This window comes from Odontesthes bonariensis, chromosome 16 (genome assembly GCF_027942865.1).
Source record: "Odontesthes bonariensis isolate fOdoBon6 chromosome 16, fOdoBon6.hap1, whole genome shotgun sequence".
Taxonomy (NCBI): Eukaryota; Metazoa; Chordata; class Actinopteri; order Atheriniformes; family Atherinopsidae; genus Odontesthes; species Odontesthes bonariensis.
Genome location: NC_134521.1, coordinates 1,992,600 through 2,006,862, shown reverse-complemented (window position 1 = coordinate 2,006,862; position 14,263 = coordinate 1,992,600). Strand labels below are relative to the sequence as shown.

At 45.4% G+C, this 14,263-nt stretch overlaps 2 protein-coding genes across 5 annotated transcripts; both read left to right on the top strand.

Moving 5' to 3' along the window:
• Positions 1-4,281, top strand: med31 (mediator complex subunit 31). Its single transcript, XM_075487085.1, has 4 exons — positions 1-178; positions 1,426-1,500; positions 1,592-1,688; positions 3,706-4,281. Exons 1-4 carry the CDS (start codon positions 169-171, stop codon positions 3,920-3,922), a joined length of 399 nt encoding a protein of 132 aa, XP_075343200.1. The 5' UTR covers positions 1-168; the 3' UTR covers positions 3,923-4,281.
• A 418-nt stretch (positions 4,282-4,699) lies between these two features.
• LOC142401615 (uncharacterized) lies at positions 4,700-14,000 on the top strand. 4 transcript variants are annotated; one of them, XM_075487082.1, is made up of 9 exons: positions 4,700-4,859; positions 7,063-7,269; positions 8,407-8,545; positions 8,632-8,774; positions 9,411-9,463; positions 10,306-10,430; positions 10,515-10,622; positions 10,989-11,198; positions 13,405-14,000. In XM_075487082.1, the coding sequence occupies exons 2-9, from the start codon at positions 7,067-7,069 to the stop codon at positions 13,711-13,713; spliced, it is 1,290 nt and encodes a 429-aa protein (XP_075343197.1). In that variant the 5' UTR covers positions 4,700-4,859; positions 7,063-7,066; the 3' UTR covers positions 13,714-14,000. The 4 variants fall into 4 exon arrangements, with proteins under 4 accessions (XP_075343197.1, XP_075343198.1, XP_075343199.1 ...); XM_075487083.1 differs by having other exon boundaries at positions 7,026-7,269; XM_075487084.1 differs by having other exon boundaries at positions 7,008-7,269.
• Positions 14,001-14,263: the final 263 nt, after the last annotated feature.

Genomic DNA, 14,263 nt, shown 5'->3' with positions numbered 1-14,263 from the left:
ACGTTGTTTTCCGGTAAATATGTCCGCGTCCGTTTGATGGCGGTGGTTAAATCGGAAGAAACTGCGGCTTTCTGAGGATTTGTGTCCACACTCAACGTTTTGTGTTCAGACTGTGATCCAGTCGAGTGACTGACTTCTTCCTGTGGGGTCCCGCTTCTTTCTGTAGCCATGGAAACAGGTTTGTGAGCCGATGTTGTGCTAATGTTAGCTTGTTAGCTTAGCTTCTGGATGAAGCTGAATAAACTCGTCCGTAACTTATTGGTTCAACATTTCCGTTGATTATTTGTAGAAAAGATACATTCCCCAGCTGCCAGGCAGCTAACTCTGTGTCCTTTTGAAAGTTAACTGTTTAACACTTGAGTCGTGAATTTCAAGGAAAGAATAAACAATGCAGCTTTAAATTCGCACATTTTCTAATGGAGTCTGGTGCAGTGTTGCCAGATTAGGTTGAGTGATTTCCGCCCAATCACGTTCCAAAACCCGCCCAACAACGTTTTTCACATGAAAACATTTAATATTTGAGTAACACTTCAATTCTGAAACATATTACTCATTAACCACATGACAAGTATCTTTTATTTTATCTTTTTTTTTTCGTTTTTTTTCCATATCAGTATAATGCAGGAGGACGTCCTAAAAGTATGGATTACACCTGTCCCGCAAGATCCGTCCAAGGCACGGTGCAAATATTGCAAAAGCGAGATCCGGACTGTATTTGGCCTTCAATCAGTTTTTGGCAGGTGAAAACTGATTGATAACTGCAAAACGCATCCAAACATGGGAAGCAAAAGTTATCATATCTTTATTGAAAATCCACCAATAGCCTAAATCATATTCATTACAGTCTAATTTCCAAAGACAGGGCTCTACAAAGTCATCAGATATACCGAGCAGAGATACATGTTTATCAGGTAATTGTCTTTACGTGATAAACGTCTAACTTTTGAACCTATTGACACCTGTACTCAACCACTATATGGCTCTGTTCAACCAGCTACGGCATATCTGCCGCCGGCTGTGTACGTAGGCCTACACTGTATGGATTGACAGGAACACAAATTTGATTAGTTTATTCACTTTTAACATTAACCTTTTAATTCACTGAATAAAATGCATAACTGTTGTGAGAACAAAAATCCCCGCCCAAACGTGTTGAAAGCAGCCCAAATTGTTTTCGCCCGCCGGAGGCAGTCAAAAGACGCCCAATGGGGCGGCCACCCGCCCAATCTGGTAACACTGGTATGGTGCTGTATTTTCTCATGGAAGCCGAGGCGTGTCATATTTCTCCAGATTGGAAACATTTGGGGTTATACAGTCAGTGTAGATGCCTTTTAAATGAGTGAAAATGCCTTTCGAATTAGTAAAAATGCTTTTTAAATGAGTAAAGCAGTTTATGGAGCTTTGTGTTTACGCTGCTGTGTCCAGAGGAGCAGGCCAGGAACCGTTTCCAGTCCGAATTAGAGTTCGTCCAGTGTTTGGCGAACCCGTACTACTTGAACTGTAAGTGACCCGAGTAATTCGGCCTAATTGGATCCACTTTTTAACCTTAACTTTGACCCGGCCGGTGACGCTGTGGTGTGTTTCTGTGCAGTTTTGGCTCAGAGAGGCTTCCTGAGAGAGAAACCCTTCATCAACTACCTGAAGTACCTGCTGTACTGGAAGGAGCCGGAGTTCGCCAAGTTCCTGAAGTAAGTGAACCCCTGATCCAGCAGCTGGCAGCAGCAGTGAGGGAGAAACTAAGTGAACCCCTGATCCAGCAGCTGGTAGCAGCAGTGAGTGAGAAACTAAGTGAACCCCTGATCCAGCAGCTGGTAGCAGCAGTGAGTGAGAAACTAAGTGAACCCCTGATCCAGCAGCTGGCAGCAGCAGTGAGTGAGAAACTAAGTGAACCCCTGATCCAGCAGCTGGCAGCAGCAGTGAGTGAGAAACTAAGTGAACCCCTGATCCAGCATCTGGTAGCAGCAGTGAGAAACTAAGTGAACCCCTGATCCAGCAGCTGGTAGCAGCAGTGAGTGATAAACTAAGTGAACCCCTGATCCAGCAGCTGGCAGCAGCAGTGAGTGAGAAACTAAGTGAACCCCTGATCCAGCAGCTGGTAGCAGCAGTGAGTGAGAAACTAAGTGAACCCCTGATCCAGCAGCTGGTAGCAGCAGTGAGGGAGAAACTAAGTGAACCCCTGATCCAGCAGCTGGTAGCAGCAGTGAGTGAGAAACTAAGTGAACCCCTGATCCAGCAGCTGGTAGCAGCAGTGAGTGAGAAACTAAGTGAACCCCTGATCCAGCAGCTGGTAGCAGCAGTGAGTGAGAAACTAAGTGAACCCCTGATCCAGCAGCTGGTAGCAGCAGTGAGTGAGAAACTAAGTGAACCCCTGATCCAGCAGCTGGTAGCAGCAGTGAGTGAGAAACTAAGTGAACCCCTGATCCAGCAGCTGGTAGCAGCAGTGAGTGAGAAACTAAGTGAACCCCTGATCCAGCAGCTGGTAGCAGCAGTGAGTGAGAAACTAAGTGAACCCCTGATCCAGCATCTGGAAGCAGCAGTGAGTGAGAAACTAAGTGAACCCCTGATCCAGCAGCTGGTAGCAGCAGTGAGTGAGAAACTAAGTGAACCCCTGATCCAGCAGCTGGTAGCAGCAGTGAGTGAGAAACTAAGTGAACCCCTGATCCAGCAGCTGGTAGCAGCAGTGAGTGAGAAACTAAGTGAACCCCTGATCCAGCAGCTGGTAGCAGCAGTGAGTGAGAAACTAAGTGAACCCCTGATCCAGCAGCTGGTAGCAGCAGTGAGAGAGAAACTAAGTGAACCCCTGATCCAGCAGCCGATAGCAGCAGTAAGTGAGAAACTAAGTGAACCCCTGATCCAGCAGCTGGCAGCAGCAGTGAGTGAGAAACTAAGTGAACCCCTGATCCAGCAGCAGCTGTCCTGAATGTTTTCCACTTGTGAATAATCTTTCTCTCTGTAGAACGATGGACTCCAGATAGTTTGGAAGCGGCCCTTTAACCCTTCCCAGGTTGATGGGCAGCAGCTGCTTCTCTGAGATCGTTGCTGATGTCTTTCCTCCTTGGCATCGTGCTAACACACACCTGAATGCTGCAGAACTTCTGCTTTCATAGAGCTGCTCACACTGACTGATGATCAGTGAATCAGAGCATTGATCAGTTAATCAGAGCATTGATCAGTGAATCAGAGCATTGATCAGTGAATCAGAGCATTGATCAGTTAGTCAGAGCATTGATCAGTGAGTCAGAGCATTGATCAGTTAATCAGAGCATTGATCAGTTAATCAGAGCATTGATCAGTGAATCAGAGCATTGATCAGTTAGTCAGAGCATTGATCAGTGAATCAGAGCATTGATCAGTTAGTCAGAGCATTGATCAGTTAATCAGAGCATTGATCAGTTAATCAGAGCATTGATCAGTTAATCAGAGCATTGATCAGTTAATCAGAGCATTGATCAGCAGCTCCTGGCTGCTGCTGACCCTCTGAGTTCCTGTGGAAGCAGGGAAGGTTCACTTAGTTCCACTTAGGTCCACTTTTCTCTGTTTCGCTTCCATAAATAATGACTCAGGGATTTTTCAGGCTCTCGTATCAGAATAACTTCCTGTGGATGTTTAGTTTCTGACATTTTGACGACTCTCCCTGCTGTCTGTGGGTCTGCAGCGTGTCACAGTCTGACTCCGCCCCTTCTGACTCCGCCCCCCCCCCCCCAGGTATCCTCACTGCCTGCACATGCTGGAGCTGCTGCAGTACGAACACTTCCGGAAGGAGCTGGTCAACGCTCAGTGCGCCAAGTTCATCGACGAGCAGCAGCTGCTGCACTGGCAGCATTACTCCCGCAAACGCACGCGTCTGCAGCAGGCGCTGGCCGAGCAGCAGCTGCCTCAGCAGCAGCAGCCGCCGCCGCACGGGAACGCCGCCGCCAAGTGACCACGCCGCGGGCCTGGGAGGACGGGATTAAAGCTGATTGGGCCCTTTTCTTCTTCTTCTTCATCTTCTTCTTTGGACGTAAACTCCCTTAAAGAGTTGTCTCTGATCGGCCTAAAGAGGCAGCACCCGCGAACTTCCTGTGAAGCATTTCAACTTAAACTGTCTTCTCGTGTCGACCTGAAACAGCAGGAAACCCTGCAGCCGTTTCGTGGAACGTCTCAAATCTGCTCTGAAATTAGATTCAGGAATAACGACTCATTGACTCTGAAGAAAGACTTAGAGAAGCAGTTTTTATTTACATTTTTTCATCACTTTCTTCTGCTTTTTCTCCTTTCATGGTAATAAAATATTCTAAAGGATTTTGTTTCATGTTATTTCTGTTGATTTAATTTAATGTTAACATTTCTAACAAGTTAAATGCAGTCGTTCAACTAGCTTTAACATATTTTTTTTTTTTTTTTTTTTTAGTATTACACAAATATAAACCCTAAAAATCACATTTATACCAGCAGTTTTATTATTTGTACATTTAGTCTTTTTATCAGTTAGAATACAACAATTATTTATGGGGGGGGGGGGGGGTTTCTTTCTTTAATTTCTTTATTTTGAATAATAAAAAAAGTTGTCTAATAGTAACGTTGATAATCTACCTGTTTTGTTAAATAACTTCAAACCAAATATTTGATCAGATGAAGCTCAATTTATTACAGGATTCTGCTTTTATTCTGAAGGGTCCGGCTCGGAAGCAGTTTCTGTCTCTTAGGGAACAACCCTGAACTGTTCTCTTCACAACACCTCTGAAGTTCTGTTGGAACGTAGCGGTGTTGTGACGTGAAAAGTCACCCGTAAGGAACGTTCTCCCGCAGCGACGTTCATATGATTCCCGCAGCTGAACGGTTGAGGCAGCGGGACCGTTAACGGCTGTCTGAGAAACACGGTAACGGCTTTTATTCATGACTGCTGTTATTATTATTACATTACGTATTAGTGACGTTTGGTTTAATTGTCTGTTTAATATGTTTTACGTCACGAAATGGGTGGTCTCAAAAGTTTGTATCTTTTGCTGTGGGCATGCGCAGTCGTGAGCTCTTTTGACGAAGTTTTTTAAACTGTAGCTTGTTAGCTTGTTAGCCGGTTTTATAGTAAAAAAAATGGTGGGTTTTCTCTCACTTTGCTCCACTTGAGCTCAGTTTGGTTCCTTGTGAACAATGCGGAAAGGTTCAGCTCAGGTTTAGACAACATTTAAATGGACGTGTCTGTGTTCTCGGTGTCAAAGTCCATTAAAATAACGTTTATCAGCTCCGGACTCGTTAAAACTCGGGTAATGTGACGTAAAAACACGACACAGTTCACTGGTTCTGGTCATTAGCCCCAAACTAGGTCCTGTATGGAAACTACAATTGTTACACTGCTCAAATCTGGATGGAATTATTCTAAAAAGGCTATAGATTCATTAAAACCTTGTTTGGGATTTTTGAAACCTTTCTCTGATTTGTAAAAATGCAGAACAGGGCCATTTCACTGCATTTTTTGCATTTTGATCGCCCTAAACTAGGTCCTGTATGGAAACTACAATTGTTATACTGCTCAAACCTTAATGGAATTATTCTAAAGAGGGTAAAGAGACTTTAAAACCCATTTTATGATTTGTTAAAACTTTATTTGGTCATTGAAAATTCAAACAGGTGAAATCATCAACTGGGGCTCCAGCACCACTGGTAAAAGTCCCCCACGGGTGCGACGCCCATGGGTCCAGGTGTCGCTGTTCTGAAGTTTTCTGAGATAACAAACTGAAGGTGTTCACATTAAAGTCTTTCTCACGCCTGAACATGTCTGAATAACTTGTTACTCCGTAACAAAGAAGATGTTCAGCTCTGGTTCTGACATCTGTCCTGGGGGATCCAATCAGCTCTGAAACAGGTGTGATCACACTCAGTGGGGTTTATAGCCTGTAGCATTTAGCTTTATTTTAAATGTGCTGCCATATGAATGAAAGTGCCATAACATTTGTTGTGCAAACACACTTTTAACATCAGCATCTTTCTGTAGTTTTTATGTAGAAGCCTCGCTCCACTGTCTGTTTCCTTGAATGACTTGCAGCTATCAGTTGTGTGTTTTGCCTTTAAGTGATATTTTAGACTGGAACTACTACGCTGAGAAGACAATTCAACTTGGCAGTGTTTACAGATGACTTTGGTTCTGTCGACTCCGCCGTCTGGAAGAACTTTAAAATGAAAATGGCCGAGTAAAAGTTCCGTACCCTTCTCCATGTTTGGTGGATCCGCCGATTACTTTCTTTTCCTGTTCCACAGCAGACAGCAGCAGACTTTTACAAAATAAAAGCCTGTGAGCAACAGACTTTTACAAAATAAAAGCCTGTGAGCAACAGACTTTTAGAATAATAAAACCTGTGTTAATGCGTGATAAAATATTTAAATAATTAACAAGTTAACGCTGTAATAACGAGTTAACTTGCCCAGCCCTAGTTATATTCCTTGATTACTTGATAGCATTGTTGTTTGCGATAGCAGCTGACCTGTCCAGGTTGGACCCCGCCTCTCACCCAATAACAGCCAACAGCGCCCCCCCGTGACCCTGAATTGGATGAAGCGGGTTCAGAAAATAAGCAGATGGACGATAGTGTATGTGTTCATGTGTCCTCATAGACAGCAACAGACTTTTACAAAATAAAATAAATAATAAAACCTGCCTTAATGTGCGATAAAATATTTATCGGAGTTAAATAATTAACGAGTTAACTCGCCCAGCCTTATTAAAAATACATAAAATAATATAAAGAGAAACTAATAAAATAATTCAAATGAATTTAAAAACAAGCAACAGTCCAGATAAGTTCAAAGATATCGTGCAGATTTCATGCATAGACACATGAGAACAGAAATGTTTTTAACCTGGATTTAAAAATGTCTCCATTTGGTGAAAGTTTAATCTCCACTGGCAGTTTGTTCCACTTGTTAGCAGCATAACAGCTAAATGCTGCTTCTCCATGTTTAGTCTGGACTCTGGACTGGACCAGCTGACCTGAGTCCTTGGATCTAAGAGCTCTGCTGGCTTTATCTAACAGCTGGTAAACTTCCTGCAGCATCAGACGCTGAACGCCGCCTCCTCTCACCCGGCAGGAGGATGCTGCAGCGCGTGGCGGTGGTCGGCGCTGGCGCCGCCGGGCTCTGTGCGGCCCGACACGTCCTCTCCCGTCCCGGCAGCTTCGCTCCTCCGGTGGTGTTCGAGCTCACGGACAACGTCGGCGGCACCTGGTGTTACGACGAGCGCGTGGGGACGCACGCCAACGGGCAGCCGGTCCACAGCAGCATGTACAGAGACCTCAGGTGGGTTTATCTGTCCCTCAGGTGGGTTTATCTGTCCCTCAGGTGGGTTTATCTGTCACTCAGGTGGGTTTACCTGTCCCTCAGGTGGGTTTATCTGTCCCTCAGGTGGGTTTATCTGTCCCTCAGGTGGGTTTACCTGTCCTCAGGTGGGTTTACCTGTCCTCAGGTGGGCTTACCTGTCCCTCAGGTGGGTTTACCTGTCCCTCCGGTGGGCTTATCTGTCCTCAGGTGGGTTTATCTGTCCCTCAGGTGGGTTTATCTGTCCCTCAGGTGGGTTTACCTGTCCTCAGGTGGGCTTACCTGTCCCTCAGGTGGGTTTATCTGTCACTCAGGTGGGTTTACCTGACCTCAGGTAGGCTTACCTGTCCCTCAGGTGGGTTTACCTGTCCTCAGGTGGGTTTACCTGTCCCTCAGGTGGGTTTACCTGTCCCTCAGGTGGGTTTACCTGTCCTCAGGTGGGTTTACCTGTCCTCAGGTGGGCTTACCTGTCACTCAGGTGGGTTTACCTGTCCTCAGGTGGGCTTACCTGTCCCTCCGGTGGGTTTACCTGTCCTCAGGTGGGTTTATCTGTCCCTCAGGTGGGTTTACCTGTCCCTCAGGTGGGTTTGCCTGTCACTCAGGTGGGTTTACCTGTCCTCAGGTGGGTTTACCTGTCCCTCAGGTGGGTTTACCTGTCCCTCAGGTGGGTTTACCTGTCCTCAGGTGGGTTTACCTGTCCCTCAGGTGGGTTTACCTGTCCTCAGGTGGGTTTACCTGTCCTCAGGTGACCGTTTGGTCACTCTTCTGGTTGGGTTGTGTGTCTTTGGTCACTTTTTCTCCTTAACTACTTGTTTTCCTCCCGCTTTTTAGTCTTGCATTCTTCTCTATCTCTATATGGTGGTTTTCTATATCATCTATTTTTTTAAATAAAAACCCTGTTTTATCCTTTCTTGTTTGGGACTTTGTCCTCTTCTTTTAACTTTGAATCTCTTCTTTGTTTTTGCAGCTGCTTTTACGTGTCTTTGTGGATGTTTTTTCTTATTTCTTGGTGTCAGTTTTCTTCGTTCCGACCATCAAACAGCGAATCAGACGACTTCTTGTCCACCGTCTGATTCTCTCATTTAAACTGACCTACGGCTGACCTTCTTTTCCCTCCAGGACCAACCTGCCCAAAGAAGTGATGATGTTCCCTGACTTCCCCTTTGACCCCGAGCTGAGCAGCTTCCTGCCCCATCAGGAGGTCCAGAGGTACCTGGAGAAGTTCTGCCGGAGCCACAACATCCGGCCCCACATCCGGGTGAGTTGTCCTCCTGTCGCTGAAACGAATGTTTACTCTCGGCTGAAATACTCACAGCGTCTCCTCTTCGATTCCTCGTTGGTCAGTTCGGCGTCGTGGTGGAAACCGTGAAGCCCGTTGGCATGACAACAGACGGCGGGGAGGAGAAGACGACGTGGGAAGTGACCTCTTCGGATTCGTCCGGTTGTCAGAAAACGGAGGCGTTTGACTCGGTGTTCGTGTGCTCGGGGTGAGACGCCACAGTTCATGGAGACATTCCAGGGCCACTGTGACATCATCATCTGGTCAATGGTGCATTAAGGTGCTGAACTGAAAGTCGGACAGCTAGGGGTGCGACGATATGCTTTGGTCACGATTCGATTGTATTACGATTCTTGATAATTGCTTGATAGTTCCTGAACAGCATAGTACACGGATGGAAAACCATAAAATGCGCCGACATTTGTTTTTTTAATACCACGAACCACCCGGTGAGTTGACCTTTTCTTTAAAATTAACATTAGTATTGTTTTAAGGACATTGAACAGAGTGCCCAATGGAACCCTGTCTGTAGCAGCAGGATGGACCAGCGAAAACAGCCAAAATGGATAGAAATGAGCTATTGTTGTGAAAATGGTCTCCTCATTTCTTATTCTTGATAAACAAGCTGGAACTGGGACTCAAGGTCTTAAATAGTAAACTTCTCCTTTAATCGTTTTTTTTCGCCCACCCCTACTGACAGCAGGCTTTCTGCCTTCAGAAGCTGTGATGCGCGGAAATTCAGTTTCACCTGAACGTGACGCCTCCTGTTACCACTTGAGGGCGCCAAACGCACCAAATGAATGTTTGCAGACGACCTGACAGTTTGACTTTTTGTGTTTTTCAGGCACTACTCTGACCCTCACATCCCTCAAATCCCAGGGATGGAGAACTTCAGAGGTAGGTCGGTTCACTCTGTAAACGGGGAAAGATGGCTGCTCTTTAACTCCACGTGACTTTTCATCATCGCACTCAGACCGGAGGTTTAGTTTGAAAAGTTTGATAAAGAAACTGAGAACATCAAATCAGACTCAGAGTGCTTCAGAACATCAAAAGGTTAACCAAAAGGAAAATCAGAGGACTTAGCTAGAAGCCTCGCAGAAGCGTTCTGAACAACCTACAGACGTTCAGAGTTTCACAAAGAATCCCAATAATCCAGAGCTATTGAGTAAATGCAGGAAGAACAGTTTCCAGCTCAGAGCGGGACACGATGGGACTGAACTGTAAAATATTTCTGAAGAGATAAAAACAAGAGAAGCAGAGATTTGACACGAGCATCCAAAGTGAAAGCTGAGAGGAAAGTTAACCCAAAGGTTCCTGATAGAAGATTCATCAGAAGAAGCAGGAGGACCCAGAGTCTCCATGAGCTGAGACACAGATCTGTGGGGCTCAGACTCTGTTTCCTCTGCATTAAGGTGGAGAAAGCTGTCAGACATCCAACTTTTAACAGAGTCTGAGCAGCTGAGAAATATACAGCTGAGTGTCATCTGCATAGTGGGAGGATATGTCCTTAAAGAGGGAGCAGATATAACAAGAACGGTAAAGGCCCCAGAACTGAACCCTGTGGGACACCGTAGGAAAGAGAAGAAGCCCACAGTGGGATGGTCAGCAGTGTCAGAGGTCCGGTCCAACGTCAGCAGAACAGAACATCAGCCCTGCTGTTTTTATCAGTTCTACCCCACGTACACTGTTTCACGGTGCATTTCTGGACTCGTCTCTGAACCCGAACCCTCTGTTTGCAGGACAGGTGCTCCACAGCCACTCGTACAGGTACGCAGAACCCTTCTCAGGGCGGTCTGTGGTGGTTCTGGGAGCCAAAGCTTCAGGACTGGACATCTCCATAGAACTGGCCAAAGCTGGCGCTCAGGTAATAAGTCGTAATAAACACCAGACAGATGAGTGTATGGTGTTTGTTACCAGACAGGCTCTGACTCTGCCGTCCTCCCTGCAGGTGACTCTGAGTCACGGCTACCCTCGCTTCACGTTTCCTCTTCCTCCTGGGATCCAGCAGTCCAGCTCACTGGTGGCGGTCGAGGACGACGGCAGCGTTCGCTTCCAGGTGAGTTATAAGGCTGTGCGTCCTCTCTCCTGTGCCAGAGAGTGTTGAGTGTTGAGTCATGAGAATGGCATCAAGGTGCAAAAAAAACTTTAGGGGCTCTGAGACTGACGTTCTGCTTTCAGAGATCCAGAAAGGAAAATCTTTTTTAGCAGTCAGCAGTGTAATTACGGGACCTGCTGAAGCCAAGAAATGGGAAGTTATTACGAATGTTGTTAATTCTGTGTCACCTGTAATTCGTAATGCCACCGAAATAAAGAAGAAATGGTTTGATATGAAAATGGATTTTAAAAAAAAGCCATTTCTGAGATGCAGAAATTATGTTCGTTAACAAACATCGTTTAACTTTGTTAAACTTTGATGGTTTAGGACGGCTCGGTGTGCCAGGCCGACGTCCTGATGTTCTGCACCGGCTACAACTTCAGGTACCCCTTCCTGGGCGCGGCAGAGCTGGGTTTGGACATCCAGGACCACGTGGTGTCCCCTCTGTACCGCTTCCTGTTCCCCCCCGCCTTCCCCTCGCTCTTCTTCATTGGCATCTGTAAGATCATCTGCCCCTTCCCCAACTTCGACTGCCAGGTGAGTGTGAGCGGGGCGAGGAGAACTACAACCACTGGCAAAAATGATGGAATCACCGGCCTCGGAGGATGTTCATTCAGTTGTTTCATTTAGTAGGAAAAAAAACAGATCACAGACATGACACAAAACTAAAGTTGTTTCAAATGGCAACTCTCTGGCTTTAAGAATAGATTGTAAGATTCTCTTATTGGTTTTTAAATCTCTGAATAGATTAGCTCTAAGATCACCGGGTGCTACTTTATTAAATGTTCCTTGGATGAAATATAAAAAGACGAGTGAAGCTCCTTTCTGTTTTTATGCACCAAAAATCTGGAACTCTCTACCAGTGAATATTCGCCAGTCAACAGATTAGAAAAGCAGCTAAAAACACATCTACACACCCTCGCCTTCTACTAGTTTTATAAATTCTATTATTATTATTATTATTACTATTTATATATTACATTTATTGTGTCTTTATTTTATTGGTAAATTAATTTTTCTATTTTTAGTACTTTAGGCTCCTCATTTTCTCCATTGATAAAATAAATTCACAACTCTACAACATAAAAATTCATAAAAAAACATGTAGAATATAGCATATACTTTGTTGTCTACAGTAGTAGATCAACCCTCATCTTACTTTGAAGCTCCCAGATCAAGGAAGTGACGTCGACGCAGCTTTAGCAGCAGAAAAGCTATCAGGCTTGTGTTGATAATAATAAACTCCTGGACTATGTACAAACTTCCAAATGCATCGTTTGGTGAGTACAGACCATATTTGTACTACTGTAGAAGTTTGGTGCCATGGCATGTGATTTTAGTGTGGTAATTTTGGAGATACTGCCAGGGTCCGTTAGCGCTTGTACGAAGCTATTCGGGATAACTCAGTAACTCAGCTGATGTTCAGCCAATATCGAAAAAACTGCGGGTGGGCTACTTGGCTGGATGTCACGGTTCAAATGACCTCAGTTTGAATCTACTCCGAACCGTCCCTTTAAAGGTAGGGTAGGAGATCCTGGATTTTGAGTCCAGCGAAGCTGCATTTTGAAAATACACAGGTCAAAAGTCCCAACCCTTTTCTTCACTTTCCCCCCGAAGCCACGCCTCTAGAGTACATGAACGCGCAATGCTTGTTCACGAGCATGTTTTCGGCCCGTTGTTGGCACCTTTTCTGCCATAATGTTTAAATCGATCGTTGCCGTATTTAGTATTTAGTTTATGCTAACTATACGTTTAATAATGCTAGGTGCTAGCCAAGCTGGCTCTAGTTTAGCTTCCTGCCAAGCTTCTGGACGCGTAATTCGTTCACGGAGCAGGGTACGCGCACAGGGGGGGGAGGAGGGGGAGGGGGAGCAGATTGCAGTTTGATAGACGCATCAGAATCCAATCATTGTTAACGGTCCGTTCAGTATGATTGGATTCTGTTTTTCCTAGATTGTACGTTCTAGAGGCCACTCAAACTTTTCATATTTGTGTCAAAACTTTTAATTAATTGGTTGCAATGAGGGTGTGAAGAGTATTTCAAGCAATATGTAAAAAAATGTTCCAGAAAAAGATCCCCTACCCCGCCTTTAAAGCGGCACTATGCAACTTTCAGTAATACGGGGTTTGTTTACCATGCAATACACACCCCAAAGCTGTAGGGGGAGCTCCGTGGAAAATAAGGTGACAGTCTAGCCATAATATATATTACTACTCTAGAAGCTAACCACATTCAATTTAGCCGTCGACAGCTAATGGAGAGAGGTGTGTCTTATCAGGCTCCCTGGCTCGGCTCAGAGCCCTTTAGACCTGCCGTGAAGCAGTAGTTCTCGGCTCTCGTGTGTCGCGAGACTTCCAGAGGTAAACAAAGCACGCGGCGCCACAGGCAAAGTTGCAAGCGCTGTTTCGGGCTAGGGCCACCAGATGGAGATGGAAATGTCACCGTTTTCATCAGAACGGGTCAGCCAAGCAATCTGATGATTGCCAAGCAATTTTATGACCATGAAAAAGTTGCATAGTGCCGCTTTAAAGCCAGAAAGTTTCCGTTTGAAATGACTTTTTTAAATTCTGGCTTGAAATAAATAAACAAATACTTTAGTTTTGTGTCGTGTCTGTGATCTGCTTTCTTTCTACTAAATGAAACGACTGAATGAACATCCTCCGAGGCCGGTGATTCCATCATTTTTTGCCAGTGGTTGTAGACCCTCGTAAAGCTCGTCACAGTCTGTTCTGTCCTCCGCAGGTCCAGTTCGCTCTGGCAGTGTTGGACGGGTCCGTCGCGTTGCCGACTCGGGCGCAGATGGAGGACGAAGTCCGGCGCGAGCTGCAGGAGAAACTGGATCGGGGCGTCCAGCGGCGCCACCTGCTGAAGATGGACCAGGACCAGTGGGAGTACTGCCGGGCGCTGGCGCGCTCCGCCGGGTTCCCGCCGCTGCCTCCGGTCATTCGCAGCCTGTACGAGGAGGTGTGGCGACAGCGCCGGGTTCACCCCCAAAACTACCGCCGGCTCAACTACCGGCTGGTGAGCGCCACCCGGTGGGAGCAGGTGTGAACAACAGGAGGTCCGGCTCATAGGCCGCCGTTTTTACCGCAAAACTGTCACGTCTCACTGCGGATGAAGACGCACCGCCGCGTTTCGTCTGTCGGCGTCATCAGTCTCAGATTTCTGCAGTTTAATCAGATCACTGTGAAATGAGCCTTTTAGCTCTGAATCCACTAATCAGCTTCTTCTGAATCCAGTCACTAAGTCACTCCGATTATGTTTTACCCCATAAATATATTTATATATGTACTCCATAAATATTTATAGGGTACATATATAAATATGTACCCTATAAATATATACCCTTTATATAGGGTATATAAAGATAAAGATGGATATGTTCCACTTTATTCTCAAAGCAGCTTCCACAAATCCACCAACTATCATCTGGGTCATGATGAGCATCATTATTTAAACTAAGGTGTGATTCAGACTGAATCTTGGTGTATTTATTTAATCATGTTCAGTCACATGAATAAAAGTCTCTGTAAACATTTGTGTTGCAGCTTTGTGTTAATAAAGGTTTTTTGAAGCTGAGATCTAATTTTAAATGAAAAGA